The sequence below is a fragment of the Ambystoma mexicanum genome, chromosome 6q (assembly GCF_040938575.1).
Source record: "Ambystoma mexicanum isolate Mex_15411 chromosome 6q, UKY_AmexF1_1, whole genome shotgun sequence".
In the NCBI taxonomy this organism is placed as follows: Eukaryota; Metazoa; Chordata; class Amphibia; order Caudata; family Ambystomatidae; genus Ambystoma; species Ambystoma mexicanum.
The window spans coordinates 1664732721-1664760195 of NC_090937.1; the positions used below are offsets into that span (position 1 = coordinate 1664732721).

At 50.8% G+C, this 27475-nt stretch overlaps 1 protein-coding gene across 5 annotated transcripts in view; it reads right to left on the reverse strand.

Annotated features, from left to right (window-relative positions):
* Positions 1-913: 913 nt before the first annotated feature.
* LOXL3 (lysyl oxidase like 3) overlaps positions 914-27475 on the reverse strand; it is a 476927-nt gene continuing 450365 nt past the window's right edge. For all 5 annotated transcript variants that reach the window (XM_069632513.1, XM_069632512.1, XM_069632511.1 and 2 more), the window contains 2 exons: positions 12333-12444; positions 914-5476 (listed from right to left, as the gene is read on the reverse strand). In XM_069632513.1, the coding sequence (XP_069488614.1) occupies positions 5403-5476; positions 12333-12444 (186 nt within the window). In that variant the 3' untranslated portion in view covers positions 914-5402. The remainder of the gene's footprint in view (positions 5477-12332; positions 12445-27475) is intronic.

Genomic DNA, 27475 nt, shown 5'->3' on the forward strand with positions numbered 1-27475 from the left:
CCTGCAGCCCAAGTTAATTTGCCTGTGGGTGGCCCTTTACCAAAGACCCCATTTTCTTATGACATTATTGGTATTAGAATCATGGGGGGATTTACCTAATAGAGAATTCTTTATCCAGCAAATAGAACCTTCTACATTGAGCCAATGTAACATTGTTAATGAAGGTAATGCAGCATTCTAGATTGAAGCAAAAGGGGCATTCTGGATCATGCCAATTGACCATTTGTAGTTCAGCCAATGACAAATGTTTGATTCTCCTAAAGGAAAGGGACATTCTTGATTGAAGGGGTGGATCGTCCTCCACTGAGCCAAAGGAGTATTTGTGAATTTGCCAACAGAGCATGATCTATTGAGCTAATGGAATGTTCTTGATCGGCCAATGAAACATTCTTGTCTGGTACAATGGATCTTTCTTATTAGGGGGTAAGGAACAGTCTCCATAGACCCAATAAATTGATCACAATTGAGTTCATTGACAACTCTTCCTTGGAACAGTCTCAATCGAGAAAACAGATCAAATGTTGCTAGACGAATGGACGACTCTTCATTGTGCAATGACCACATTGTCAACTGAGTTTATAGTTCATTCTTTGCTATACAGTTGGATTACTCTTCATTGAACTTTTGGAACATTGTCAACTGCGCTAACAGGCCATTCCTTGCTATACGATTGGACAACTCTTCATTGGGCCATTGGAACATTCTCAACTGAGCTAATCGACTATTGGTTGTTATACGATTTGAGCACTGTGTGAGTTCACAAAGCATTTTTCATTGAGCAAACAAGACAATGTTTTCTAATTATGAAAGTATTTTGTTATGGCCATGAAATGAATGAGAGTTAGGCTCAGCAACGCAACGCTTACCTGCAACACATAGTAATGAACACATGGTTCCAGCAACAACCAAACCATCACAATAAATGAATATTTTATTGTGCCAAAAATATAATCATTGGGGCTTTCAATGAAACCACATTCATTTGTTAAAGTTCTTTGAGACCTTGGTGACAGCAGCCCAGCGGAAGGGTTTCATGGATGTGAAGAGTCTGGCATGGGCTTTCTCTAAGAGCATGGAATTGATGTTTTCTCCCGGTTGTCAACAGATCTTCAGCTCCAGACTCCCTCGGTCCTGGCAGTGCTTTGTGCAAATTGTTAAGGAGAAGGGGCAAACCCCCCACGGAAGAGAATCTGATAAGCTGTTGCACATAGTTTTTTTTACACGTTCATTGAGGTCTAGAGATAATAGATTTAGTAAACCGAAATCCTGCGGGCCATTTCCCCCCGTCGTTCTTTTGCAATAGACGATAACCTTTTATCTCCTGAGTGGTTTCAAAAAGAAGTACGAGGATCATCACGTGAGTTCAGTCTCTCGACTCCCATTCTGCCCTCTGAGCTATCTCTGGGGCACAATTAAACGTATGGTTAGGAACTGGATGTACTCAATGCATGCAATGCAATGATAGCACCTTTTAGACCTACTGGCCTTGGTTTCACTCTAGGACTGCATGGAAGGACCAGTATTACAGTTATTTCTTGTGCACCCTCATTACTTTGGCTTCCTATTACAGCACACACTTAGCTTTGAGTATCTGCAGAGCTGCCATTGCAGGATCTTTTGAAGTAAAATGCCTTCAAGAACTTGAGGTATTTGTGTTTCGCTTGTTGCTTCTTTCAGCTCACGAAATGCACAAAAAACATTCCAGTAGTTCACGTGTTATGAATCCTTTTGCTGACTTGTCCTGTTCTCTGATGTGAACGAAACTACAGAATCATGGATGGAACATGGCCTCACATGAACTGCTCTAGGACAGAGGTGGCCAGTACTAGGGATGCAACATATACTCATCTGGCCAGTGCTAGCGATGAAATATAAGGAATCAGATGTCAAATAATGTAGCTGGAACACAGATTCAGGTGGCCAGTGCTGGGGATGGGATATGTACTCAGGTGGCCAGTGCTGGAGATGGGATATGGGCCCAGGGGGCAGTCCTGGAGATGGAATACGTACTCAGGTGGCCAGTGCTGGAATATGAACTCGGGTGGCAAGTGCTGGAATATGAACTCGGGTGGCAAGTGCTGGATATAATATGGACTCCCAGAGTTAGTGCGGAATATTGAATTTGGACATGTGGCCAGCGCTGGAGATGGAATATGGGCCGGTGTGGCCAATCCTAGAGGTGGAACATGGCCCACTCTGGACTTTTTCAAGGGCAAACACTATAGAGTCAGGGAACCTGGGCCAGAGAAGGATCATGGGGTCAGATGCTCATTATCAGAGAAGGGTTACATTACTAGAGCTCAGGTAGCCATGCATTGCGATGGAGCATGAAGCCACATGGCCACCAGTAGCTCTGGGTCCTGGGGTTGTATTACCAAGAAACCAAGAACTGAGATGGAGCCTAGATCACATGGCCATGAGTGGGCTCAGGTCACCAGGACTAGAAATGGAGTCTAGGGTCACATGACCATGAGAAGATATAGGGACTGGGATCATATGGCAAAAACGTAGAGCTGTAGTCTCGAGTCACATGTTTTTGAGTTGAGAGGGAGGCTACGGTCACATGTCCATGAGTGGAGATGCAGTCTAGGGTCACATGGCCATGAGTGGAGATGGAGCCTAGGGTCACATGGCCATGAGAGGAGATGGAGTCTAGGGTCACATGGCCATGAGTGGAGATGGAGTCTAGCATCACATGGCCGTGAGTGGAGATGGAGTCTAGTGTCACATGGCCATGAGTGGAGATGGAGTCTAGAGTCACATGGCCATGAGTGGAGATGGAGTCTAGGGTCACATGGCCATGAGTGGAGATGGAGTCTAGCATCACATGGCCGTGAGTGGAGATGGAGTCTAGCATCACATGGCCGTTAGTGGAGATGGAGTCTAGCATCACATGGCCATGAGTGGAGATGGAGTCTAGGGTCACATGGCCATGAGTGGAGACGGAGTCTAGGGTCCCATGGCCGTGAGTGGAGATGGAGTCTAGCGTCACATGGCCGTGAGTGGAGATGGAGTCTAGGGTCACATGGCCATGAGTGGAGATGGAGTCTAGCATCACATGGCCGTGAGTGGAGATGGAGTCTAGCATCACATGGTCAGGAGTGGAGATGGAGTCTAGGGTCACATGGCCATGAGTGGAGATGGAGTCTAGCGTCACATGGCCATGAGTGGAGATGGAGTCTAGGGTCACATGGAGATGGAGTCTAGGGTCACATGGCCATGAGTGGAGATGGAGTCTAGGGTCACATGGCCATGAGTGGAGATGGTGTCTAGCGTCACATGGCCGTGAGTGGAGATGGAGTCTAGCGTCACATGGCCGTGAGTGGAGATGGAGTCTAGGGTCACATGGCCATGAGTGGAGATGGAGTCTAGGGTCACATGGCCATGAGTGGAGATGGAGTCTAGCGTCACATGGCCGTGAGTGGAGATGGAGTCTAGCGTCACATGGCCGTGAGTGGAGATGGAGTCTAGGGTCACATGGCCATGAGTGGAGATGGAGTCGAGGGTCACATGGCCGTGAGTGGAGATGGAGTCTAGGGTCACATGGCCGTGAGTGGAGATGGAGTCTAGCGTCACATGGCCGTGAGTGGAGATGGAGTCTAGCGTCACATGGCCGTGAGTAGAGATGGAGTCTAGGGTCCCATGGCCGTGAGTGGAGATGGAGTCTAGCGTCACATGGCCGTGAGTGGAGATGGAGTCTAGGGTCACATGGCCATGAGTGGAGATGGAGTCTAGCATCACATGGCCGTGAGTGGAGATGGAGTCTAGCGTCACATGGCCATGAGTGGAGATGGAGTCTAGGGTCACATGGCCATGAGTGGAGATGGAGTCTAGCGTCACATGGTCATGAGTGGAGATGGAGTCTAGGGTCACATGGCCATGAGTGGAGATGGAGTCTAGGGTCACATGGCTGTGAGTGGAGATGGAGTCTAGGGTCACATGGCCATGAGTGGAGATGGAGTCTAGGGTCACATGGCCGTGAGTGGAGATGGAGTCTAGGGTCACATGGCCATGATTGGAGGTGGAGTCTACAGTTATGGCCAAGAGTAGAGGTGGAGTCTAGGGTCATGTGACCATGAGAGGATATGGGCCCAGGGGTCACATGGCAAAAAGTAGAGCTGTAGTCTCGGGTCACATGCTCAGGAGTTGAGATGGAGTCTAGAGTCACATGACCATGAGTGGAGATGGAGTCTAGGGTCACATGGCCATGAGTGGAGATGGAGTCTAGCATCACATGGCCGTGAGTGGAGATGGAGTCTAGGGTCACATGGCCATGAGTGGAGACGGAGTCTAGGGTCACATGGCCATGAGTGGAGATGGAGTCTAGGGTCACATGGCCGTGAGAGGAGACGGAGTCTAGGGTCACATGCCCATGAGTGGAGATGGAGTCTAGGGTCACATGGCCGTGAGTGGAGACGGAGTCTAGGGTCACATGGCCATGAGTGGAGATGGAGTCTAGTATCACATGGCCGTGAGTGGAGATGGAGTCTAGGGTCACATGGCCGTGAGTGGAGATGGAGTCTAGGGTCACATGGCCATGAGTGGAGACGGAGTCTAGGGTCACATGGCCATGAGTGGAGATGGGGGTCTATGGTTACATGGCCATGAGTGGAGACGGAGTCTAGGGTCACATGGCCATGAGTGGAGATGGGGGTCTATGGTTACATGGCCATGAGTGGAGACGGAGTCTAGGGTCACATGGCCATGAGTGGAGATGGGGGTCTATGGTTACATGGCATTATGTAGCCCCATATTAAAAGTACCAGAGGCTGTGCATGAGTTTAGTGCAAAGGACATACAATAAAAATACTAAAAGGTGAAAAATTGTGAAAGGTGCCTGGAGTGAAATTCATCATGGATCAGAGAACAAGTGACCGCTGCTTGCCTTTCCATTTGAGAAGTTCGAACATGTGCCGAATTGATAGGGCAAGCAAGTGACTATGTGCTCAAATGGCAGGATGTGCCCCAGAATGTAGGCGAAAGTGACGGGTCAAGCAATAGAACGTGGGCTTCAATGACGGGGCAAGCGTCCAAATGTTTGTCCAATGACAGAATGCCTGTTCTAGGGACCAGTACGAGACACAGTCAGGTACCTACTACCGGGAATGGGACTTTGTGCCAAGCACCGGGCACCACTGCCGTACAACCTTTTTGAGGTCACCCACTTCCGGTGACCTATGTTCTCTCAGTGAGGGCAGACACTTCTTCTAGTGAGTAACCCTGCAGTGTAGGTCACTGGCAGATCACTGAGTTGAGGTCAGTCTCTTAGTACTTTGGTTGGGGCCTTTGCAAGGGAGTGTTTTGGAAGCAGCGCAGTATGAGTTGTGCATCAGAACTGGGGCCACAAGTGTGGGCTGGAGCTGAGGGGAGGAGAAAGTTGCAGACACAAGTAGCTGATGTTGTTATAAAATCTGGTTATTGCTCTGTCCTGGGTATTGTTCAAACCGCTTGTTCGCTTCTTCACTGAAAGCATCGCCTGGGGATAAAAATCAAAAAGAAGGATTAGGCGGTTTTAATCAAGGGCTGCATTCCCAAGCGTGTACACGATGCAAAACTCTGCAACTCCCCACAGCCCTGTGGAGCATGCGCACTCGCATCAGTCAAACCTGGTCTGTACTACTGGGGGGGGCCTGCACATCCGGATGGCACACCTCAGTCCTGAGCGGTACTGCTTGCACCCTCACACATCTTTGGCAACAGCCCTAAATCCTGGGCTGCAGTACTGGGACCTAGATACTGTCCTGCCAACATCCCTTAGTCCTGAGCAGTAGTACTGCTATCTCTCTATCGGGGCCTCTGGACAAGCTCTTCCAGTGGGTTTGACCCCCCTGCTGTAGAACCTGTGCCTGTGGTTCCTCGACGCTGCAGGCAGCTCTATGTGTCTCCTACCAGGCTGCCTCCTTTACTATTCAGTTACAAGGACCTCACATCACTTTCCTCTTGACCTGCAGCACCCTTCCCCCCTTGCTCCAGCGGGCCAGCGCTGCAGGCATATAGAATGCGGTTCCCATACCCTGGTTTCCTTTCCTATATACTTCTGGCTGCTGACTTGCAGACTTGTTTGGTGTTGACAGGAGCTCCTCGCTTCATATTGTGTTTTCTGGCAACCCAGCACTGGATGCAGTGTGGTGGGATCAATCGGACCACCTTCAGATGCAAGTCTCTTTGGCGCCATCCGATATTATGGGCAACATAATATCTGTTCTCTGATGCTGGGCTCTGATGCTGTGCCCTGATGCTGGGCCCTGATGCTGGGCCCTGATGCTGGGCTCATATGCCGGGCTCTGATGCTGGCCTCTGATGCCGGGCTCTGATGCTGGCCTCTGATGCCGGGCTCTGATGCTGGCCTCTGATGCCGCGTTCTGATGCCGGGCTCTGATGCCGCGTTCTGATGCCGGGCTCTGATGCCGGGCTCTGATGCCGGGCTCTGCTCTGATGCCGGGCTCTGATGCCGGGCTCTGCTCTGATGCCGGGCTCTGATGGTGGCATCTGATGCTGGGCTCTGATGCCGGGCTCTGATGCCTTGCTCTGATGCCGGACTCTGCTCTGATGCTGGGCTCTGATGCCAGGCTCTGATGCTGGCCTCTGATCCCGGGCTCTGATGCTGGCCTCTGATGCTGGGCTCTGATTCTGGCCTCTGATGCCGCATTCAGATGCCGGGCTCTGATGCCGGGCTCTGATGCCGGGCTCTGATGCTGGGCTCTGATGCCGGGCTCTTATGCTGGGCCCTGATGCTGGGCCCTGATGCTGGGCCCTGATGCTGGGCCCTGATGCTGGGCCCTGATGCTGGGCTCTGCTCTGATGCCGGGCTCTGATGCTGGCCTCCGATGCTGGGCCCTGATGCTGGCCTCTGATGCCGGCCTCTGATGGTGGCCTCTGATGCCGGGCTCTGCTCTGATGCCGGGCTCTGATGCTGGCCTCCGATGCTGGGCTCTGATGCCAGACTCTGCTCTGATGCCGGGCTCTGATGCTGGGCTCTGATGCCGGGCTCTGATGCCGGACTCTGCTCTGATGCCGGGCTCTGATGCCAGACTCTGCTCTGATGCCGGGCTCTGATGCTGGGCTCTGATGCCGAGCTCTGATGCCGGACTCTGCTCTGATGCCGGGCTCTGATGCTGGCCTCCGATGCTGGGCTCTGATGCCAGACTCTGCTCTGATGCCGGGCTCTGATGCTGGGCTCTGATGCCGGGCTCTGATGCCGGACTCTGCTCTGATGCCGGGCTCTGATGCTGGGCTCTGATGCCGGACTCTGCTCTGATGCCGGGCTCTGATGCTGGCCTCCGATGCTGGGCTCTGATGCCAGACTCTGCTCTGATGCCGGGCTCTGATGCTGGGCTCTGATGCCGGGCTCTGATGCTGGCCTCTGATGCCGGGCTCTGCTCTGATGCCAGGCTCTGATGCTGGCCTCTGATGCCGGCCTCTGATGCTGGCCTCTGATGCCGGCCTCTGATGCTGGCCTCTGATGCCGGGCTCTGATGCTGGCCTCTGATACCGGGCTCTGCTCTGATGCCGGGCTCTGATGCTGGCCTCTGATGCTGGGCTCTGATTCTGGCCTCTGATGCCGCGTTCTGATGCCGCGTTCTGATGCCGGGCTCTGATGCCGGGCTCTGATGCCGTGCTCTGATGCCGGTCTCTGATGCTGGGCTCTGATGCTGGACTCTGCTCTGATGCCGGGTTCTGCTCTGATGCCGGGTTCTGCTCTGATGCCGGGCTCTGATCTGATGCTGGGCTCTGATGCTGGGCTCTGATGCTGTGCCCTGATGCCGGGCTCTGATGCCGTGCTCTGCTCTGATGCTGTGCTCTGCTCTGATGCTGTGCCCTGATGCCGGGCTCTGCTCTGATGCCAGGCTCTGATGCCAGGCTCTGATGCCGAGCTAGGCTCAGATGCCGGGTTCTGCTCTGATGCCGGGCTCTCGGGCTCTGATGCCTTGCTCTGATGCCAGGCTCTGATGCTGGGCTCTGATGCTCGGCTGGGCTCTGATGCCGGGCTCTGATCTGATGCTGGGCTCTGATGCTGTGCCCTGATGCTGGGCTCTGATGCTGTGCCCTGATGCTGTGCTCTGATGCCAGGCTCTGATGCCAGGCTCTGATGCCAGGCTCTGATGCTGGGCTCTGATGCCGGGCTGGGCTCTGTTGCTGGACTCTGCTCTGATGCCGGGTTCTGATGCTGGCCTCTGATGCCGGGCTCTGATGCCGGGCTCTGATGCTGGGCTCTGCTCTGATGCTGGGCTCTGCTCTGATGCTGGACTCTGCTCTGATGCCGGGTTCTGCTCTGATGCCGGGCTCTGAAGCCGGGCTCTGCTCTGATGCTGGCCTCTGATGCCGGGCTCTGCTCTGATGCTGGCCTCTGATGCCGGGCTCTGCTCTGATGCTGGCCTCTGATGCCGGGCTCTGATGCCGGGCTCTGCTCTGATGCTGGCCTCTGATGCTGGCCTCTGATGCCGGGCTCTGATGCCGGGCTCTGATGCCGGGCTCTGCTCTGATGCTGGACTCTGCTCTGATGCTGGCCTCTGATGCCGGGCTCTGCTCTGATGCTGGCCTCTGATGCCGGGCTCTGCTCTGATGCTGGCCTCTGATGCCGGGCTCTGATGCCGGGCTCTGCTCTGATGCTGGCCTCTGATGCCGGGCTCTGATGCTGGCCTCTGATGCCGGGCTCTGATGCCGGGCTCTGATGCTGGGCCCTGCTCTGATGCTGGACCCTGCTCTGATGCTGGACTCTGCTCTGATGCCGGGCTCTGCTCTGATGCTGGCCTCTGATGCCGGGCTCTGATGCTGGCCTCTGATGCTGGGCTCTGATGCTGGGCCCTGCTCTGATGCTGGACCCTGCTCTGATGCTGGACTCTGCTCTGATGCTGGGCTCTGCTCTGATGCTGGCCTCTGATGCCGGGCTCTGCTCTGATGCTGGCCTCTGATGCCGGGCTCTGCTCTGATGCTGGCCTCTGATGCCGGGCTCTGATGCCGGGCTCTGCTCTGATGCTGGCCTCTGATGCCGGGCTCTGATGCTGGCCTCTGATGCCGGGCTCTGATGCTGGGCTCTGATGCTGGGCCCTGCTCTGATGCTGGACCCTGCTCTGATGCTGGACTCTGCTCTGATGCCGGGCTCTGCTCTGATGCTGGCCTCTGATGCCGGGCTCTGATGCTGGCCTCTGATGCCGGGCTCTGATGCTGGGCTCTGATGCTGGGCCCTGCTCTGATGCTGGACCCTGCTCTGATGCTGGACTCTGCTCTGATGCTGGGCTCTGCTCTGATGCTGGCCTCTGATGCCGGGCTCTGCTCTGATGCTGGCCTCTGATGCCGGGCTCTGATGCTGGGCTCTGATGCCGGGCTCTGATGCTGGGCTCCATTGGATGTACGTTAAAAGAACACATTCCGAAAAGCTCGAGTTACAAAATAGTTACAAAATAGCAAAGCCGACTTGCTCGCATGTTGTTACTCGAGCTTTTCGGAATGTCTATATTTGTTCCCCACTTTACATTTAATGTATGCTTGGGACACCCCCACAACCCTCGAAGTCCATAATGCCGAACTATGGGGGCGGGGGACACCCTGGCAAACCCTGCGCCCCTTGTTCAGCGTTTTGGACTTTTTTCTTTTCCAAGTCGAATGCGCACTAAATGCACATTCAGATTTTTTTAAAGATCTTTTCAACCGAAACGATTCCATTCTCTGGGTGCACAGAAATGGCAACTCAGCCGGGGCAACGATATGCCTGGCGCATCACTTGGGGCAGCTTTCAGGCAGACTCGATCACAGCGCTCCTATCTGTGCTGGCACAGAACAGCATCCTACTAGCCAGCTCAACAATGAGTGTACCCACTCACTAGGAGGTGTGAGGACCTCCCCCCATGGATGTACCTGATTATTTTGTATACGAAAATGTTGAATTCGAAAATCACGAATTCGACATGGCCGTATAGAAATAATCACTACCAGAGTCTTCCCTTCCCCCCCTGAAGCACTCCCTGGTGCACCCTCTTCTCAATAAACCCTCTGCTGACCCTTCCTGCCCGTCTAACTATCACCCTATCTCCATCACTCCTTTCCTGGGCAAACTCCTGGAAATTATGGCCATCTCCCAGCTTAATCTTCACACTGAATCTGTTGGTTGTCTTCATGACCATCAGTCTAGCTTCAGAGCTACCAGAAGCATGGAAACTGCTCTCCTAAATATCCGTGAAGACCTTGATCTCTCTTCTGCCTTTGACACGGTCAGCCATGCCATCCTTCTCAACCGTCTCTGTGACAACCTGGGTATCACCGGTCAGGCCCTGGTGTGGCTGACCTCTTTCCTCTCCGATCGACCCTCCCAGGTCCAACTTCGGTCCTTCCTCTCCTCTATCTCTCTCTACCTGTGGTGTCCCCCAGGGGTCTAACCTCTCTCCCTGGTTGTTCAACCAATACCTGACACTTCTTGCCCACTGCATACCACTCTCTGCCCCAACTTTCAGTGCTATGCGGATGGCACTCAGCTCATTTTCAGGCTACCTTCAGCCACCTCTTCTCCTTCTCTCATCTCTGACTGTATATCTGCTATCCAGGAGTGGTGTGCTGCCAACGATGTCTGCCTTAATGCCAGTAAGACTGAGATACTCCTCATCGGCACACCCGCTCTCTCCTTTCCTGTCACTCTCTGGCCGGCCTCTCTTGGCCCTCTTCCTGCTCCCACCTGTGAGTCTAAAAACATCAGGGTCATCCTCGACTCCACACTCTCCTTCTCTCCTCACATCTCTAAGAAGTCACACTACCAGCTGCACCTCCTCAGAGGTATTCTACCTTTCCTCTCCTTCCCCCAGAAGCTCACTGTCTTCAGAGCTCTGGTTCTCTCTGGGCTGGACTATTGCAACATCCTCTTCCTCCGCCCTCTGCAACTCATCCAGAACAGGACTGCGAGACTTGTCCTTGGCCTCAAGTCTGCTGAACTCCTGGCTGAAACTGCACTGGTTACCTGCTCAACCTCTGCTCTCGGGCCCAGGTCCCCTCCCTCGCCAGTTGCACACCTGCACTGCCTCCCTGTCAACCCCCGCACTTAGGGACTGTTTTCTGTATCCCTACAGTCCCCCACCAGCACTTGACACCTGATGTCTTCACTTGCACTTGCACTTGCCACCAGCTGGCCGTAATTCTCTTATTGTTATTTATTCTACTTATCCCATGTACTGCACTGGCCCCTATCCCCTCCCGCCCTGCACTTTCCCCCTTCCCCCCTCCCCTGCACTTGCGTGATCTGATTGACACCTAGCCTAGTAGGATCATTGTCTCTGTCTTCCCTCTGTCACCCCCCCTTGCCGCGTCACGTCTTGAAACACTTGTGAATAGGCGTGTTATAAATGCCATATCATATCATATCAAGTGGCCTATGGCCCAATATGATGGCATCCTCAAATTGTGAAGATACAGTACTGTGATTAAATGTAAGGTCTTTCATGATGCGGAGAACGGGATAGAGAATGAGCGTTGGACATCTACGATCACTCCCTCTACTACCTTAACTGAGGTGAGACAAGACCTATAGGGCTCTGAGATAATGCTTGTGGTTCCACTTCAATTGATTTTCAAGTGGTTTTGCAAATGTCAACGACGTACAGGCCTCAACGAAAGGTAGTGTGGTATATCGCAGTCTTATCGTTGCTTAAGTATTAGTGGTATGAAGTGGTAGCAGAGGAAGAAGAAGGACAGTGGGATTGATTGAAGGAGCAGGATGGTGATCCGAGTGAGCAGGATGGGATGGGTATGACATCTGAGTCTTTGAGTAGGATGACCGTCTTTTCTCCAGAGGTAGAGCGATTTATACCTTACCACACCAATCACACAGTACACATAGCAAGTAGATGCAGCCATGGAGATGATCAATCAAGGAGATTATCAACGGAACAATCAGTATCAAAAACTATGACTCCGGGCCCAAGTCTGAGTGTAAGAATTTGTAAACAACGGTGGGGATGCATGGGAGTGGCTCTGCCAGGTGTGCCGTCGCCTGGGTCACTCCCAGGTAACACGTGCACCTCACTGATGAACTATGGCAGCTTTGCAGCTGAGATCCAAGACTTTGAGCTCTTTAAGTTGAGCGATAGCGCCTGCACGCAAAGCCTCTTATCCTCAATAAGGTGCTATGCTGTTCCAGCCGTAACACACAGATGCGAGCAGATGTGGATCAGTAGACCAGTATTATGTTATATCCAATCGTTTGTGTTCGCATGCACTGTGTTCTGTAGACTCTAAAGCAGGGGTCTGAAAATGTCCCTATGCTACGCCTGGTGGTATGGATGCGGGTGATAAGTCAGCCTGCCCTGTCTTGACCTTTGACTCTGGTCCCTGACCACGTGGTGAGTTACCTATGTGACAGTTGTGCACCCAGATGCGGTGACCATCGTATTTGACGTTGCACTTCATGGCGTTGTTGGTGAAATCACTCTCTGCCACCTCAAAGTTGGGATTGATCACAACCTGCAAGAAAGAAGAAAAGGGTGATGAGGGTGAGGGGAGGCTTGACAAGAGCACACTGTTTCAATGTTTCCAGTGCCACCGCTTGGCTTAGATCCCTGCTCCCCCCACTGTCCACATTGCCTACCCTTCCTCATCTTCCTTCCTTTCTTCCTCTCTCCCCTTTGAACTACCTCCAGCTGGAAACCGTTATATGTGCTTGCTCTTCCCCTGGCGGTGACCTAACTGGCTTTGTTGCTCAATGTTTTCGAAGACTGGAACCTTTGCAGAGACGATTCAAAGGCTACCTTTGGAGTGAGGGCCATTTGAGGATGTTTGGTGGCTGCTAAGCGACTTTATACATTTACTCTTTTACTGGGACATTCTAGATCCACGGCAGCTTACTGAAGCCTGATGGGTCGAGTATCTCTCTTTTTCAAGTTACATGACATGTGCTTATATTGTTGGGGTTAAGGAAAAGTAACTGACTTCCTGCTTTGTGGCTTTTAATTTGAAAGGATTTAGACGGAGACCTCCCACCCGCAGCCAGTCATATTCTGGTATGTTGCACTATGCTGTCTTATACTGTGTTCTTTACATTGCTGGGACATGTGCTATTCTAGCTTGTTATGCAATATTATGCCATTTCACAGTGTGCCAAGTTGCTGTATTTGTGCGCTCCTAGTTTTTGCAGGCAAAGGAAACAATGCTTAGCCTTTTCTTTTTTTAATTATTATGTATGGATTATAAATTCAACCGTTATACCAAAATGTATTAAAAAATACAAATCACAATCCATTCAATATATCAATATTAATACCTACAATTTGAAGAACAGTATAAACATACAAACACTGATTGTGGAGTTTGGACTGGATCAGAACATGCTCCGTCCTAACAGAGTACAAACTACATCGAGGCTCAGGTGGGCTTAGGGAATACTGCAGCCCTAATAAGCCTGGATCTATCTGCTGTGACTTGTAAACTCAGGTGGGCTTAGGGAATACTGCAGCCCTAATTCGCCTGGATCTATCTGCTGTGACTTGTAAACTCAGGTGGTCTTAGGGAATACTGCAGCCCTAATTCGCCTGGATCTATCTGCTGTGACTTGTAAATCCAGGTGGGTTTAGGGAATACTGCAGCCCTCATATGCCTGGATCTATCTGCTGTGACTTGTAAACTCAGGTGGGCTTAGGGAATACTGCAGCCCTCATATGCCTGGATCTATCTGCTGTCACTTGTAAACTCAGGTGGGTTTAGGGAATACTGCAGCCCTAATTCGCCTAGATCTATCTGCTGTGACTTGTAAACTCAGGTGGGCTTAGGGAATACTGCAGCCCTCATATGCCTGGATCTATCTGCTGTGACTTGTAAACTCAGGTGGGCTTAGGGAATACTGCAGCCCTAATTCGCCTGGATCTATCTGCTGTGACTTGTAAACTCAGGTGGGCTTAGGGAATACTGCAGCCCTCATATGCCTGGATCTATCTGCTGTGACTTGTAAACTCAGGTGGGCTTAGGGAATACTGCAGCCCTAATTAGCCTGGATCTATCTGCTGTGACTTGTAAACTCAGGTGGTCTTAGGGAATACTGCAGCCCTCATATGCCTGGATCTATCTGCTGTGACTTGTAAATCCAGGTGGGCTTAGGGAATACTGCAGCCGTCATATGCCCGGATCTATCTGCTGTGACTTGTAAACTCAGGTGGGCTTAGGGAATACTGCAGCCCTCATATGCCTGGATCTATCTGCTGTCACTTGTAAACTCAGGTGGGCTTAGGGAATACTGCAGCCCTAATTCGCCTAGATCTATCTGCTGTGACTTGTAAACTCAGGTGGGCTTAGGGAATACTGCAGCCCTCATATGCCTGGATCTATCTGCTGTGACTTGTAAACTCAGGTGGGCTTAGGGAATACTGCAGCCCTCATACGCCTGGATCTATCTGCTGTGACTTGTAAACTCAGGTGGGCTTAGGGAATACTGCAGCCCTCATATGCCTGGATCTATCTGCTGTGACTTGTAAACTCAGGTGGGCTTAGGGAATACTGCAGCCCTCACATGTCTGGATCTATCTGCTGTGACTTGTAAACTCAGGTGGGCTTAGGGAATACCATGGATCTCATACGCCTGAATCTATCTGCTGTGACTTGTACACTCAGGTGGGCTTAGGGAATACCATGGATCTCATACGCCTGGATCTATCTGCTGTGACTTGTACACTCAGGTGGGCTTAGGGAATACCGCGGCCCTCATAAGCCTGGATCTATCTGCTGTGACTTGTAAACTCAGGTGGGTTTAGGGAATACTGCAGCCCTAATATGCCTGGATCTATGTGCTGTGACTTGTAAACTCAGGTGGGCTTATGGAATACCGTGACCCTCATAAGCCTGGATCAATCTGCTGTGACTTGTAAACTCAGGTGGGCTTAGGGAATACTGCAGCCCTAATACGCCTGGATCTATCTGCTGTGACTTGTAAACTCAGGTGGGCTTAGGGAATACTGTGGATCTCATACGCATGTATCTATCCGCTGCGACTTGTAAACTCAGGTGGGCTTAGGGAATACCGCGGCCCTCATAAGCCTGGATTTATCTGCTGTGACTTGTAAACTCAGGTGGTCCTAGGGAATACAGCGGCCCTCATAAGCCTGGATCTATCTGCTGTGACTTGTAAACTCAGGTGGTCCTAGGGAATACAGTGGCCCTCATATGCCTGGATCTATCTGCTGTGACTTGTAAACTCAGGTGGGCCTAGGGAATACCGCGGCCCTCATAAGCCTGGATCTATCTGCTGTGACTTGTAAACTCAGGTGGGTTTAGGGAATACCACGGCCCTCATATGCCTGGATCTATCTGCTGTGACTTGTAAACTCAGGTGGGCTTAGGGAATACCATGGATCTCACACGCCTGGATCTATCTGCTGTGACTTGTAAACTCAGGTGGGCTTAGGGAATACTGCAGCCCTAATATGCCTGGATCTATCTGCTGTGACTTGTAAACTCAGGTGGGCTTATGGAATACCCCAGCCCTCATAAGCCTGGATCTATCTGCTGTGACTTGTAAACTCAGGTGGGCTTAGGGAATACCCCGGCCCTCATATGCCTGGATCTATCTGCTGTGACTTGTAAACTCAGGTGGGCTTAGGGAATACCATGGATCTCATACGCCTGGATCTATCTGCTGTGACTTGTAAACTCAGGTGGTCCTATGGATTATAGCGGCCCTCATACGCCTGGATCTATCTGCTGTGACTTGTAAACTCAGGTGGGCTTAGGGAATACCGTGGATCTCATACGCCTGTATCTATCTGCTGTGACTTGTAAACTCAGGTGGGCTTAAGGAATACCGCGGCCCTCATAAGCCTGGATTTATCTGCTGTGACTTGTAAACTCAGGTGGTCCTATGGATTATAGCGGCCCTCATACGCCTGTATCTATCTGCTGTGACTTGTAAACTCAGGTGGGTTTAGGGAATACCGCGGCCCTCATAAGCCTGGATTTATCTGCTGTGACTTGTAAACTCAGGTGGGTTTAGGGAATACTGCAGCCCTAATATGCCTGGATCTATGTGCTGTGACTTGTAAACTCAGGTGGGCTTATGGAATACCACGGCCCTCATAAGCCTGGATCTATCTGCTGTGACTTGTAAACTCAGGTGGGCTTAGGGAATACTGCAGCCCTAATATGCCTGGATCTATCTGCTGTGACTTTTACACTCAGGTGGGATTAGGGAATACCATGGATCTCATACGCCTGGATCTATCTGCTGTGACTTGTAAACTCAGGTGGTCCTAGGGAATACAGCGGCCCTCATAAGCCTGGATCTATCTGCTGTGACTTGTAAACTCAGGTGGTTCTAGGGAATACAGTGGCCCTCATATGCCTGGATCTATCTACTGTGACTTGCAAACTCAGGTGGGCCTAGGGAATACCGCGGCCCTCATAAGCCTGGATCTATCTTCTGTGACTTGTAAACTCAGGTGGGCTTAGGGAATACCGCGGCCCTCATATGCCTGGATCTATCTGCTGTGACTTGTAAACTCAGGTGGGTTTAGGGAATACCATGGATCTCACACGCCTGGATCTATCTGCTGTGACTTGTAAACTCAGGTGGGCTAAGGGAATACTGCAGCCCTAATATGCCTGGATCTATCTGCTGTGACTTGTAAACTCAGGTGGGCTTATGGAATACCGCAGCCCTCATAAGCCTGGATCTATCTGCTGTGACTTGTAAACTCAGGTGGGCTTAGGGAATACCGCGGCCCTCATATGCCTGGATCTATCTGCTGTGACTTGTAAACTCAGGTGGGCTTAGGGAATACCATGGATCTCATACGCCTGGATCTATCTGCTGTGACTTGTAAACTCAGGTGGTCCTATGGATTACTGCGGCCCTCATACGCCTGGATCTATCTGCTGTGACTTGTAAACTCAGGTGGTCCTATGTATTATAGCGGCCCTCATACGCCTGGATCCAACTGCTGTGACTTGTAAACTCAGGTGGGCTTAGGGAATACCATGGATCTCATACGCCTGTATCTATCTGCTGTGACTTGTAAACTCAGGTGGGCTTAGGGAATACCGTGGCCCTCATATGCCTGGATCTATCTGCTGTGACTTGCAAACTCAGGTGGGATTAGGGAATACCGCGGCCCTCACAAGCCTGGATCTATCTGCTGTGACTTGTAAACTCAGGTGGGTTTAGGGAATACCGCGGCCCTCACAAGCCTGGATCTATCTGCTGTGACTTGTAAACTCAGGTGGGTTTAGGGAATACCGCGGCCCTCCTACGCCTGGATCTATCTGCTGTGACTTGTAAACTCAGGTGGTCCTAGGGAATGTAGCGCCCCTCATATGCCTGTATCTATCTGCTGTGACTTGTAAAGTCAGGTGGGCTTAGAGAATACCGCAGCCCTTATACACCTGGATCTATCTGCTGGGACTTGTAAACTAAGGTGGGCTTAGAGAATACCGCAGCCCTTATACACCTGGATCTATCTGCTGGGACTTGTAAACTCAGGTGGGCTTAGGGAATACCGCAGCCCTTATATGTCTGGATCTATCTGCTGTGACTTGTAAACTCAGGTGGGCCTAGGGAATACTGCAGCCCTCATACACCTGGATCTATCTGCTGTGACTTGTAAACTCAGGTGGGATTAGGGAATACAGCGGCCCTCATAAGCCTGGATCTATCTGCTGTGACTTGTAAACTGACGTGGTCCTAGGGAATACAGCGACCCTCATACACCTGGATCTATCTGCTGTGACCTTTAAACTCAGGTGGTCCTAGGGAATACAGCGACCCTCATACACCTGGATCTATCTGCTGTGACCTTTAAACTCAGGTGGTCCTAGGGAATACAGCGACCCTCATACACCTGGATCGATCTGCTGTGACTTGTAAACTCAGGTGGTCCTAGGGAATACAGCGCCCCTCATATGCCTGGATCTATCTGCTGTGACTTGTAAACTCAGGTGGGCTTAGGGAATACCGCAGCGCTCATACGCCTGGATCTATCTGCTGTGACTTGTAAACTCAGGTGGTCCTAGCGAATACCGCGGCCCTCAGACGCCTGGATCTATTTGCAGCGTTCCAAACAGTGAACCATGGGTTGGAAAACCTAGGCGTTGAGCTCCCCACCCGCCAATGGATTGTGCTCTTTCTGAAAGACAGCGTCCCAGCCACTGCCACGTCTCCATTAACAGCAGAATTCTTCCTCTCAACCTGTAGGGTCCCACAGTAACCAGTCATCACACCACTCCTTTTTTTAATGTTGGTATTCTTCCTTTGATCAACTTGATGAGAAGCCATTTCCCCATTGCTGTTGCCCATTAACGCACGTGCGTATGGCAACCTTTGAATCATGAATCCCATCAAATCTTAGATTATAATTGTCGCTCCCTTACCCAATCCTCCTTTTGGCCTCGAGAACAAGCAACTGCCCTCCACCAGCCAAACAGACTAGAAACCTATGCCGTCATTATAGACAGTTGCTGTCTGTGATACTCCAAGCTAAAGCAGCGGTAAATCTGTGTTCTCCCATGACCAGGAGATCCTGCTGGGTTCCTTCCAGAATCGGCTATGCCAGTGGCCTCTAGCTTGGACTACTACACGTGCTGCTGATTACGTCACAGGAAGCGAGGCCAACTTCCGGACCTGCACTGGCTCCAGGCTCAGCCCTCTCTGTGTATGTAGCACTGTGGGCCCAACCTTCATTCAGGAGAAACATGTCCTTGATGTCCAGAATAGGCCTTTCAGATCCTCTTCTGGTCTCCACATGATGGACTCAAACCATCCCAGACTGTGGACTGGAGGTAGACCGCCCAGTTCCTGACATGCCGCCCCTGGAACACTACTCCATTCTGTCGAAGGTAAAAGCCACATTTTCCTAGTTTTAAAAAGAAGCTCAAGGCTTTCCTTTTCACTGCCCAATGCCAGTACATAACGGAATAACAAACCATGATGCAGCATGTGCAGGCGTGGAAGGCAGTGTCTTCTTCACGTGGAAGTGATGTCTAAATCAGCAGAGAGAATGGCTGCCACTCATTCCTTACATGTAAAGGCCACTCTGAACGATGCAGGCCGCAATGCATGCTGCTCGTTATCATGTTTGCCCTTCCCATGAGCCCTTTCCTAGGGTGATGGGAACCCGGGCCACGTACGATCCACCGTCTCCAGGGGATTTAGGGTGTCAGCCAATTAACTGATGCCACTTTTGGGAAATAAAAACCAGCTGTATCCGGCCTTTCATGAACCAACCTATCCCTCTCTGTCTCACTCTGCAACTTGGTCTGTATGTCTCTCGCCAATTATCACGTGTTGTCTCTGCTCTCGCTGTCAGTACGGTCTGGCAAACTCTCACTTTCTACCTCAGTCGTTGTATTCGGTTTCTCGCTCCTTTGTGTCGATGCAGTCTGTCTCTCTTTCTCTGTCTCTCTCTTTTTCTGTCTCCCTCTTCCTCTCTTAGTATGAGCTATGGAATTTGTTCTCTCTCTGTCTCTCTTACTCGCTCTGTCATTTCAGTCTGGTTTTCTCCCTCCCTATCCCGATCCCTTAATGTCTGTGTGTGTCTCTCCAAATCCCTATATCATTCCTTCCTCTCTCACACTCTTTTCTCTCTCTCCCTGTCTGAGCCCCTATATCTATCTCTCTCCCTCCCTTCCTGTTTCTCTTTCCCTATTTGTTTTTCTCTCACACTGTCTCTTTCGCTGTGTGTATGTGTGCTTCACTCTCATTCACTCTTTCTCCCTCCTCCTCTATGTCCTCGTCTTTTTTCTGTGTTTTTTCTCTCTTTTGTCTTTGCCTCTTTATTGGGGAGCCAATCTATTAAACTCGTATTATAGTCTTTCGGAAATACCTATACGAAGGGTTAAGGTGCCAGTAGCAGCAATGATGGTTCCTGGAGGAATTGGATACAAAGAGAATCTTGGGAACATAAGAATGGCTTTAGATCATTTATATTTGACAAATATTGTCTGTGATATATTGTCTGTATACTTGGATCACTCCAACATTCACAGTCTTGGCGGTTCGAGTGGCCTTACACTTCTTTGCTTGGCTCTGTTGTCCTTAAGGACACTTCCTGCATGAGTTCTCTCTGGCTGACCTTAATCCTTGCAGGGCCCGTACTCCAGGTGACAAGGCCCACAATCGTTGTGCTTGGACAGGGGCCTGCACCAACCTCAGAGATGGCTCTGCAGGCGTTATGGAACGATTTGACTTTAAAACGAGTCACCACCTTAACTTGGGGGGGGGGGGGGGGGAGGAGAGAGAGAGAGAGAGAGAGAGAGAGAGAGAGAGAGAGAGAGAGAGAGAGAGAGAGAGAGAGAGACTATTCGATCTCTTTAACTTGAATAATTGTAGTAACTTTACTGTGTCAAAGGCCTTTAATGGGATTAGATTTTGAAACCTTTTTATTGCCGTTGTTGAGAATGTGTCAAAATGGTTTAAAATTGCTCCTTACCCTCCCTGTGATACATTTTTACTTACTACTTGGATGTTTCTCTATAAACTAAAAGAGACTTCTTTTTAAACAGTGCTCAGTCAATGCTTAACTACGAGAAACCCTTTTGAATTTCATATTTAATCGCGTATGTGTGGTATGCAGTTATGGACCTGGATTCCTATACAGGTACATCCTACATTACCCAGGAATGGATGACTTCTCCTTAAGTGTCTCAAAAGAACAAGTCTAAGCTCGTTTATCCATACTCTGTGATCCGGCAAAGGTTAGGGCAGGTAGTCCCCCAATAGTGTCAGCCGGGCGTTATACAAGAGCACTTAGATTACACGACATTACTTTTCATCCAGCAGGCATGTGTGATGTTCATGCTTATTGTGACGGAATCTGCCGCACACCTCAATGTAGGAGCTTATTTGTAGCGACAACAGTGCATGGTTTAAGCACCTGCAACATGACCTTTAACATATTCGTACTATTCTCCAAATTACGTGTTACTGCCTGTTGCAGACACAGCTCATTTCCGTCCTATTTCTCTTCTACCTTTTCTCTCTAAGAGTCTCGTGTAACTCGTTGTTTGAGTGTTCACTCACTTCTTCCACCTTTGCAGTCTGGCTGTCGCCCACCTCATGCCACCGCAACGGCCCTTCTTCATGTCTCTAACTCTCTCCTGTCTGCGCGCCACTCCAAGCTTTCCTCTACTCTTATTCCTCTGGACATGTCTGCGGAGTTGGACACTGTGGATCACTCTCTTCTTATTTCTTCTGTTTCCACTTTTGGTATTTTCGGGGTCTGTTCTTGAATGGTTTCGTTCATATCATTCACAACAAACCTACTCTGTCACCTCGGCTGCACACTCTTCTTCTTCACCCCCTCTTCTTCGTCACTCCCTACTCCTTACGGTGTCCCCCAAGCTTTTATTTTTTTTTCTCTCTATACTGCTCCTCTTTCTGCCCTTATCTCCTCTTTCCATCTTTCTTTTCATCTTTATGTTGCTGGCACCCAGATCTTTCTCTCTTTCTCTTCTTTCCATTCTGTGTTGCCTCCTAGCTGTTCAGAACTTGATGTCGTCCCACTTTCTGTATCTTAATCCTTCAAAAACAGAGGTTTTCCCCCTCTTTCACAATTTCTGCTACTTTACCTCCTCCTTCTTTCTCTTTTTTCCCCTTCTCACCATCAATTGCAACCTCAGCGTTATCTTTGGCCCTTCTCTTTCTTTCCCTCCTCATGCCTCTTCTGTGGCTCGCTCCTGTCGCTATACCTAGTTTCACATTCGCTGCGCTCAACCTTCTCTTTCTTTCCCTCCTCATGCCTCTTCTGTGGCTCGCTCCTGTCGCTATACCTAGTTTCACATTCGCTGCGCTCAACCTTCTCTTTCTTTCCCTCCTCATGCCTCTTCTGTGGCTCGCTCCTGTCGCTATACCTAGTTTCACATTCGCTGCGCTCAACCTTCTCTTTCTTTCCCTCCTCATGCCTCTTCTGTGGCTCGCTCCTGTCGCTATACCTAGTTTCACATTCGCTGCGCTCAACCTTCTCTTTCTTTCCCTCCTCAGGCCTCTTCTGTGGCTCGCTCCTGTCGCTATACCTAGTTTCACATTCGCTGCGCTCAACCTTCTCTTTCTTTCCCTCCTCATATCTCTTCTGTGGCTCGCTCCTGTCGCTATACCTAGTTTCACATTCGCTGCGCTCAACCTTCTCTTTCTTTCCCTCCTCATGCCTCTTCTGTGGCTCGCTCCTGTCGCTATACCTAGTTTCACATTCACTGCGCTCAACCTTCTCTTTCTTTCCCTCCTCATGCCTCTTCTGTGGCTCGCTCCTGTCGCTATACCTAGTTTCACATTCGCTGCGCTCAACCTTCTCTTTCTTTCCCTCCTCATGCCTCTTCTGTGGCTCGCTCCTGTCGCTATACCTAGTTTCACATTCGCTGCGCTCAACCTTCTCTTTCTTTCCCTCCTCATGCCTCTTCTGTGGCTCGCTCCTGTCGCTATACCTAGTTCACATTCGCTGCGCTCAACCTTCTCTTTCTTTCCCTCCTCATGCCTCTTCTGTGGCTCGCTCCTGTCGCTATACCTAGTTTCACATTCGCTGCGCTCAACCTTCTCTTTCTTTCCCTCCTCATGCCTCTTCTGTGGCTCGCTCCTGTCGCTATACCTAGTTTCACATTCGCTGCGCTCAACCTTCTCTTTCTTTCCCTCCTCATGCCTCTTCTGTGGCTCGCTCCTGTCGCTATACCTAGTTTCACATTCGCTGCGCTCAACCTTCTCTTTCTTTCCCTCCTCATGCCTCTTCTGTGGCTCGCTCCTGTCGCTATACCTAGTTTCACATTCGCTGCGCTCAACCTTCTCTTTCTTTCCCTCCTCATGCCTCTTCTGTGGCTCGCTCCTGTCGCTATACCTAGTTTCACATTCGCTGCGCTCAACCTTCTCTTTCTTTCCCTCCTCATGCCTCTTCTGTGGCTCGCTCCTGTCGCTATACCTAGTTTCACATTCGCTGCGCTCAACCTTCTCTTTCTTTCCCTCCTCATGCCTCTTCTGTGGCTCGCTCCTGTCGCTATACCTAGTTTCACATTCGCTGCGCTCAACCTTCTCTTTCTTTCCCTCCTCATGCCTCTTCTGTGGCTCGCTCCTGTCGCTATACCTAGTTTCACATTCGCTGCGCTCAACCTTCTCTTTCTTTCCCTCCTCATGCCTCTTCTGTGGCTCGCTCCTGTCGCTATACCTAGTTTCACATTCGCTGCGCTCAACCTTCTCTTTCTTTCCCTCCTCATGCCTCTTCTGTGGCTCGCTCCTGTCGCTATACCTAGTTTCACATTCGCTGCGCTCAACCGTATCTTTCTTTCCCTCCTCATGCCTCTTCTGTGGCTCGCTCCTGTCGCTATACCTAGTTTCACATTCGCTGCGCTCAACCTTCTCTTTCTTTCCCTCCTCATGCCTCTTCTGTGGCTCGCTCCTGTCGCTATACCTAGTTTCACATTCGCTGCGCTCAACCTTCTCTTTCTTTCCCTCCTCATGCCTCTTCTGTGGCTCGCTCCTGTCGCTATACCTAGTTTCACATTCGCTGCGCTCAACCTTCTCTTTCTTTCCCTCCTCATGCCTCTTCTGTGGCTCGCTCCTGTCGCTATACCTAGTTTCACATTCGCTGCGCTCAACCTTCTCTTTCTTTCCCTCCTCATGCCTCTTCTGTGGCTCGCTCCTGTCGCTATACCTAGTTTCACATTCGCTGCGCTCAACCTTCTCTTTCTTTCCCTCCTCATGCCTCTTCTGTGGCTCGCTCCTGTCGCTATACCTAGTTTCACATTCGCTGCGCTCAACCTTCTCTTTCTTTCCCTCCTCATGCCTCTTCTGTGGCTCGCTCCTGTCGCTATACCTAGTTTAACATTCGCTGCGCTCAACCTTCTCTTTCTTTCCCTCCTCATGCCTCTTCTGTGGCTCGCTCCTGTCGCTATACCTAGTTTCACATTCGCTGCGCTCAACCTTCTCTTTCTTTCCCTCCTCATGCCTCTTCTGTGGCTCGCTCCTGTCGCTATACCTAGTTTCACATTCGCTGCGCTCAACCGTATCTTTCTTTCCCTCCTCATGCCTCTTCTGTGGCTCGCTCCTGTCGCTATACCTAGTTTCACATTCGCTGCGCTCAACCGTATCTTTCTTTCCCTCCTCATGCCTCTTCTGTGGCTCGCTCCTGTCGCTATACCTAGTTTCACATTCGCTGCGCTCAACCGTATCTTTCTTTCCCTCCTCATGCCTCTTCTGTGGCTCGCTCCTGTCGCTATACCTAGTTTCACATTCGCTGCGCTCAACCTTCTCTTTCTTTCCCTCCTCATGCCTCTTCTGTGGCTCGCTCCTGTCGCTATACCTAGTTTCACATTCGCTGCGCTCAACCTTCTCTTTCTTCCCTCCTCATGCCTCTCTGTGGCTCGCTCCTGTCGCTATACCTAGTTTCACATTCGCTGCGCTCAACCTTCTCTTTCTTTCCCTCCTCATGCCTCTTCTGTGGCTCGCTCCTGTCGCTATACCTAGTTTCACATTCGCTGCGCTCAACCTTCTCTTTCTTTCCCTCCTCATGCCTCTTCTGTGGCTCGCTCCTGTCGCTATACCTAGTTTAACATTCGCTGCGCTCAACCTTCTCTTTCTTTCCCTCCTCATGCCTCTTCTGTGGCTCGCTCCTGTCGCTATACCTAGTTTCACATTCGCTGCGCTCAACCTTCTCTTTCTTTCCCTCCTCATGCCTCTTCTGTGGCTCGCTCCTGTCGCTATACCTAGTTTCACATTCGCTGCGCTCAACCGTATCTTTCTTTCCCTCCTCATGCCTCTTCTGTGGCTCGCTCCTGTCGCTATACCTAGTTTCACATTCGCTGCGCTCAACCGTATCTTTCTTTCCCTCCTCATGCCTCTTCTGTGGCTCGCTCCTGTCGCTATACCTAGTTTCACATTCACTGCGCTCAACCTTCTTCTTTCTTTCCCTCCTCATGCCTCTTCTGTGGCTCGCTCCTGTCGCTATACCTAGTTTCACATTCGCTGCGCTCAACCTTCTCTTTCTTTCCCTCCTCATGCCTCTTCTGTGGCTCGCTCCTGTCGCTATACCTAGTTTCACATTCGCTGCGCTCAACCTTCTCTTTCTTTCCCTCCTCATGCCTCTTCTGTGGCTCGCTCCTGTCGCTATACCTAGTTTCACATTCGCTGCGCTCAACCTTCTCTTTCTTTCCCTCCTCATGCCTCTTCTGTGGCTCGCTCCTGTCGCTATACCTAGTTTCACATTCACTGCGCTCAACCTTCTCTTTCTTTCCCTCCTCATGCCTCTTCTGTGGCTCGCTCCTGTCGCTATACCTAGTTTCACATTCGCTGCGCTCAACCTTCTCTTTCTTTCCCTCCTCATGCCTCTTCTGTGGCTCGCTCCTGTCGCTATACCTAGTTTCACATTCGCTGCGCTCAACCTTCTCTTTCTTTCCCTCCTCATGCCTCTTCTGTGGCTCGCTCCTGTCGCTATACCTAGTTTCACATTCGCTGCGCTCAACCTTCTCTTTCTTTCCCTCCTCATGCCTCTTCTGTGGCTCGCTCCTGTCGCTATACCTAGTTTCACATTCGCTGCGCTCAACCTTCTCTTTCTTTCCCTCCTCATGCCTCTTCTGTGGCTCGCTCCTGTCGCTATACCTAGTTTCACATTCGCTGCGCTCAACCTTCTCTTTCTTTCCCTCCTCAGGCCTCTTCTGTGGCTCGCTCCTGTCGCTATACCTAGTTTCACATTCGCTGCGCTCAACCTTCTCTTTCTTTCCCTCCTCATATCTCTTCTGTGGCTCGCTCCTGTCGCTATACCTAGTTTCACATTCGCTGCGCTCAACCTTCTCTTTCTTTCCCTCCTCATGCCTCTTCTGTGGCTCGCTCCTGTCGCTATACCTAGTTTCACATTCGCTGCGCTCAACCTTCTCTTTCTTTCCCTCCTCAGGCCTCTTCTGTGGCTCGCTCCTGTCGCTATACCTAGTTTCACATTCGCTGCGCTCAACCTTCTCTTTCTTTCCCTCCTCATATCTCTTCTGTGGCTCGCTCCTGTCGCTATACCTAGTTTCACATTCGCTGCGCTCAACCTTCTCTTTCTTTCCCTCCTCATGCCTCTTCTGTGGCTCGCTCCTGTCGCTATACCTAGTTTAACATTCGCTGCGCTCAACCTTCTCTTTCTTTCCCTCCTCATGCCTCTTCTGTGGCTCGCTCCTGTCGCTATACCTAGTTTCACATTCGCTGCGCTCAACCTTCTCTTTCTTTCCCTCCTCATGCCTCTTCTGTGGCTCGCTCCTGTCGCTATACCTAGTTTCACATTCGCTGCGCTCAACCTTCTCTTTCTTTCCCTCCTCATGCCTCTTCTGTGGCTCGCTCCTGTCGCTATACCTAGTTTCACATTCGCTGCGCTCAACCTTCTCTTTCTTTCCCTCCTCATGCCTCTTCTGTGGCTCGCTCCTGTCGCTATACCTAGTTTCACATTCGCTGCGCTCAACCTTCTCTTTCTTTCCTCCTCATGCCTCTTCTGTGGCTCGCTCCTGTCGCTATACCTAGTTTCACATTCGCTGCGCTCAACCTTCTCTTTCTTTCCCTCCTCATGCCTCTTCTGTGGCTCGCTCCTGTCGCTATACCTAGTTTCACATTCGCTGCGCTCAACCTTCTCTTTCTTTCCCTCCTCATGCCTCTTCTGTGGCTCGCTCCTGTCGCTATACCTAGTTTCACATTCGCTGCGCTCAACCTTCTCTTTCTTTCCCTCCTCATGCCTCTTCTGTGGCTCGCTCCTGTCGCTATACCTAGTTTCACATTCGCTGCGCTCAACCTTCTCTTTCTTTCCCTCCTCATGCCTCTTCTGTGGCTCGCTCCTGTCGCTATACCTAGTTTCACATTCGCTGCGCTCAACCTTCTCTTTCTTTCCCTCCTCATGCCTCTTCTGTGGCTCGCTCCTGTCGCTATACCTAGTTTCACATTCGCTGCGCTCAACCTTCTCTTTCTTTCCCTCCTCATGCCTCTTCTGTGGCTCGCTCCTGTCGCTATACCTAGTTTCACATTCGCTGCGCTCAACCTTCTCTTTCTTTCCCTCCTCATGCCTCTTCTGTGGCTCGCTCCTGTCGCTATACCTAGTTTCACATTCGCTGCGCTCAACCTTCTCTTTCTTTCCCTCCTCATGCCTCTTCTGTGGCTCGCTCCTGTCGCTATACCTAGTTTCACATTCGCTGCGCTCAACCTTCTCTTTCTTTCCCTCCTCATGCCTCTTCTGTGGCTCGCTCCTGTCGCTATACCTAGTTTCACATTCGCTGCGCTCAACCGTATCTTTCTTTCCCTCCTCATGCCTCTTCTGTGGCTCGCTCCTGTCGCTATTCCTAGTTTCACATTCGCTGCGCTCAACCTTCTCTTTCGTTCCCTCCTCATGCCTCTTCTGTGGCTCGCTCCTGTCGCTATTCCTAGTTTCACATTCGCTGCGCTCAACCTTCTCTTTCTTTCCCTCCTCATGCCTCTTCTGTGGCTCGCTCCTGTCGCTATACCTAGTTTCACATTCGCTGCGCTCAACCTTCTCTTTCTTTCCCTCCTCATGCCTCTTCTGTGGCTCGCTCCTGTCGCTATACCTAG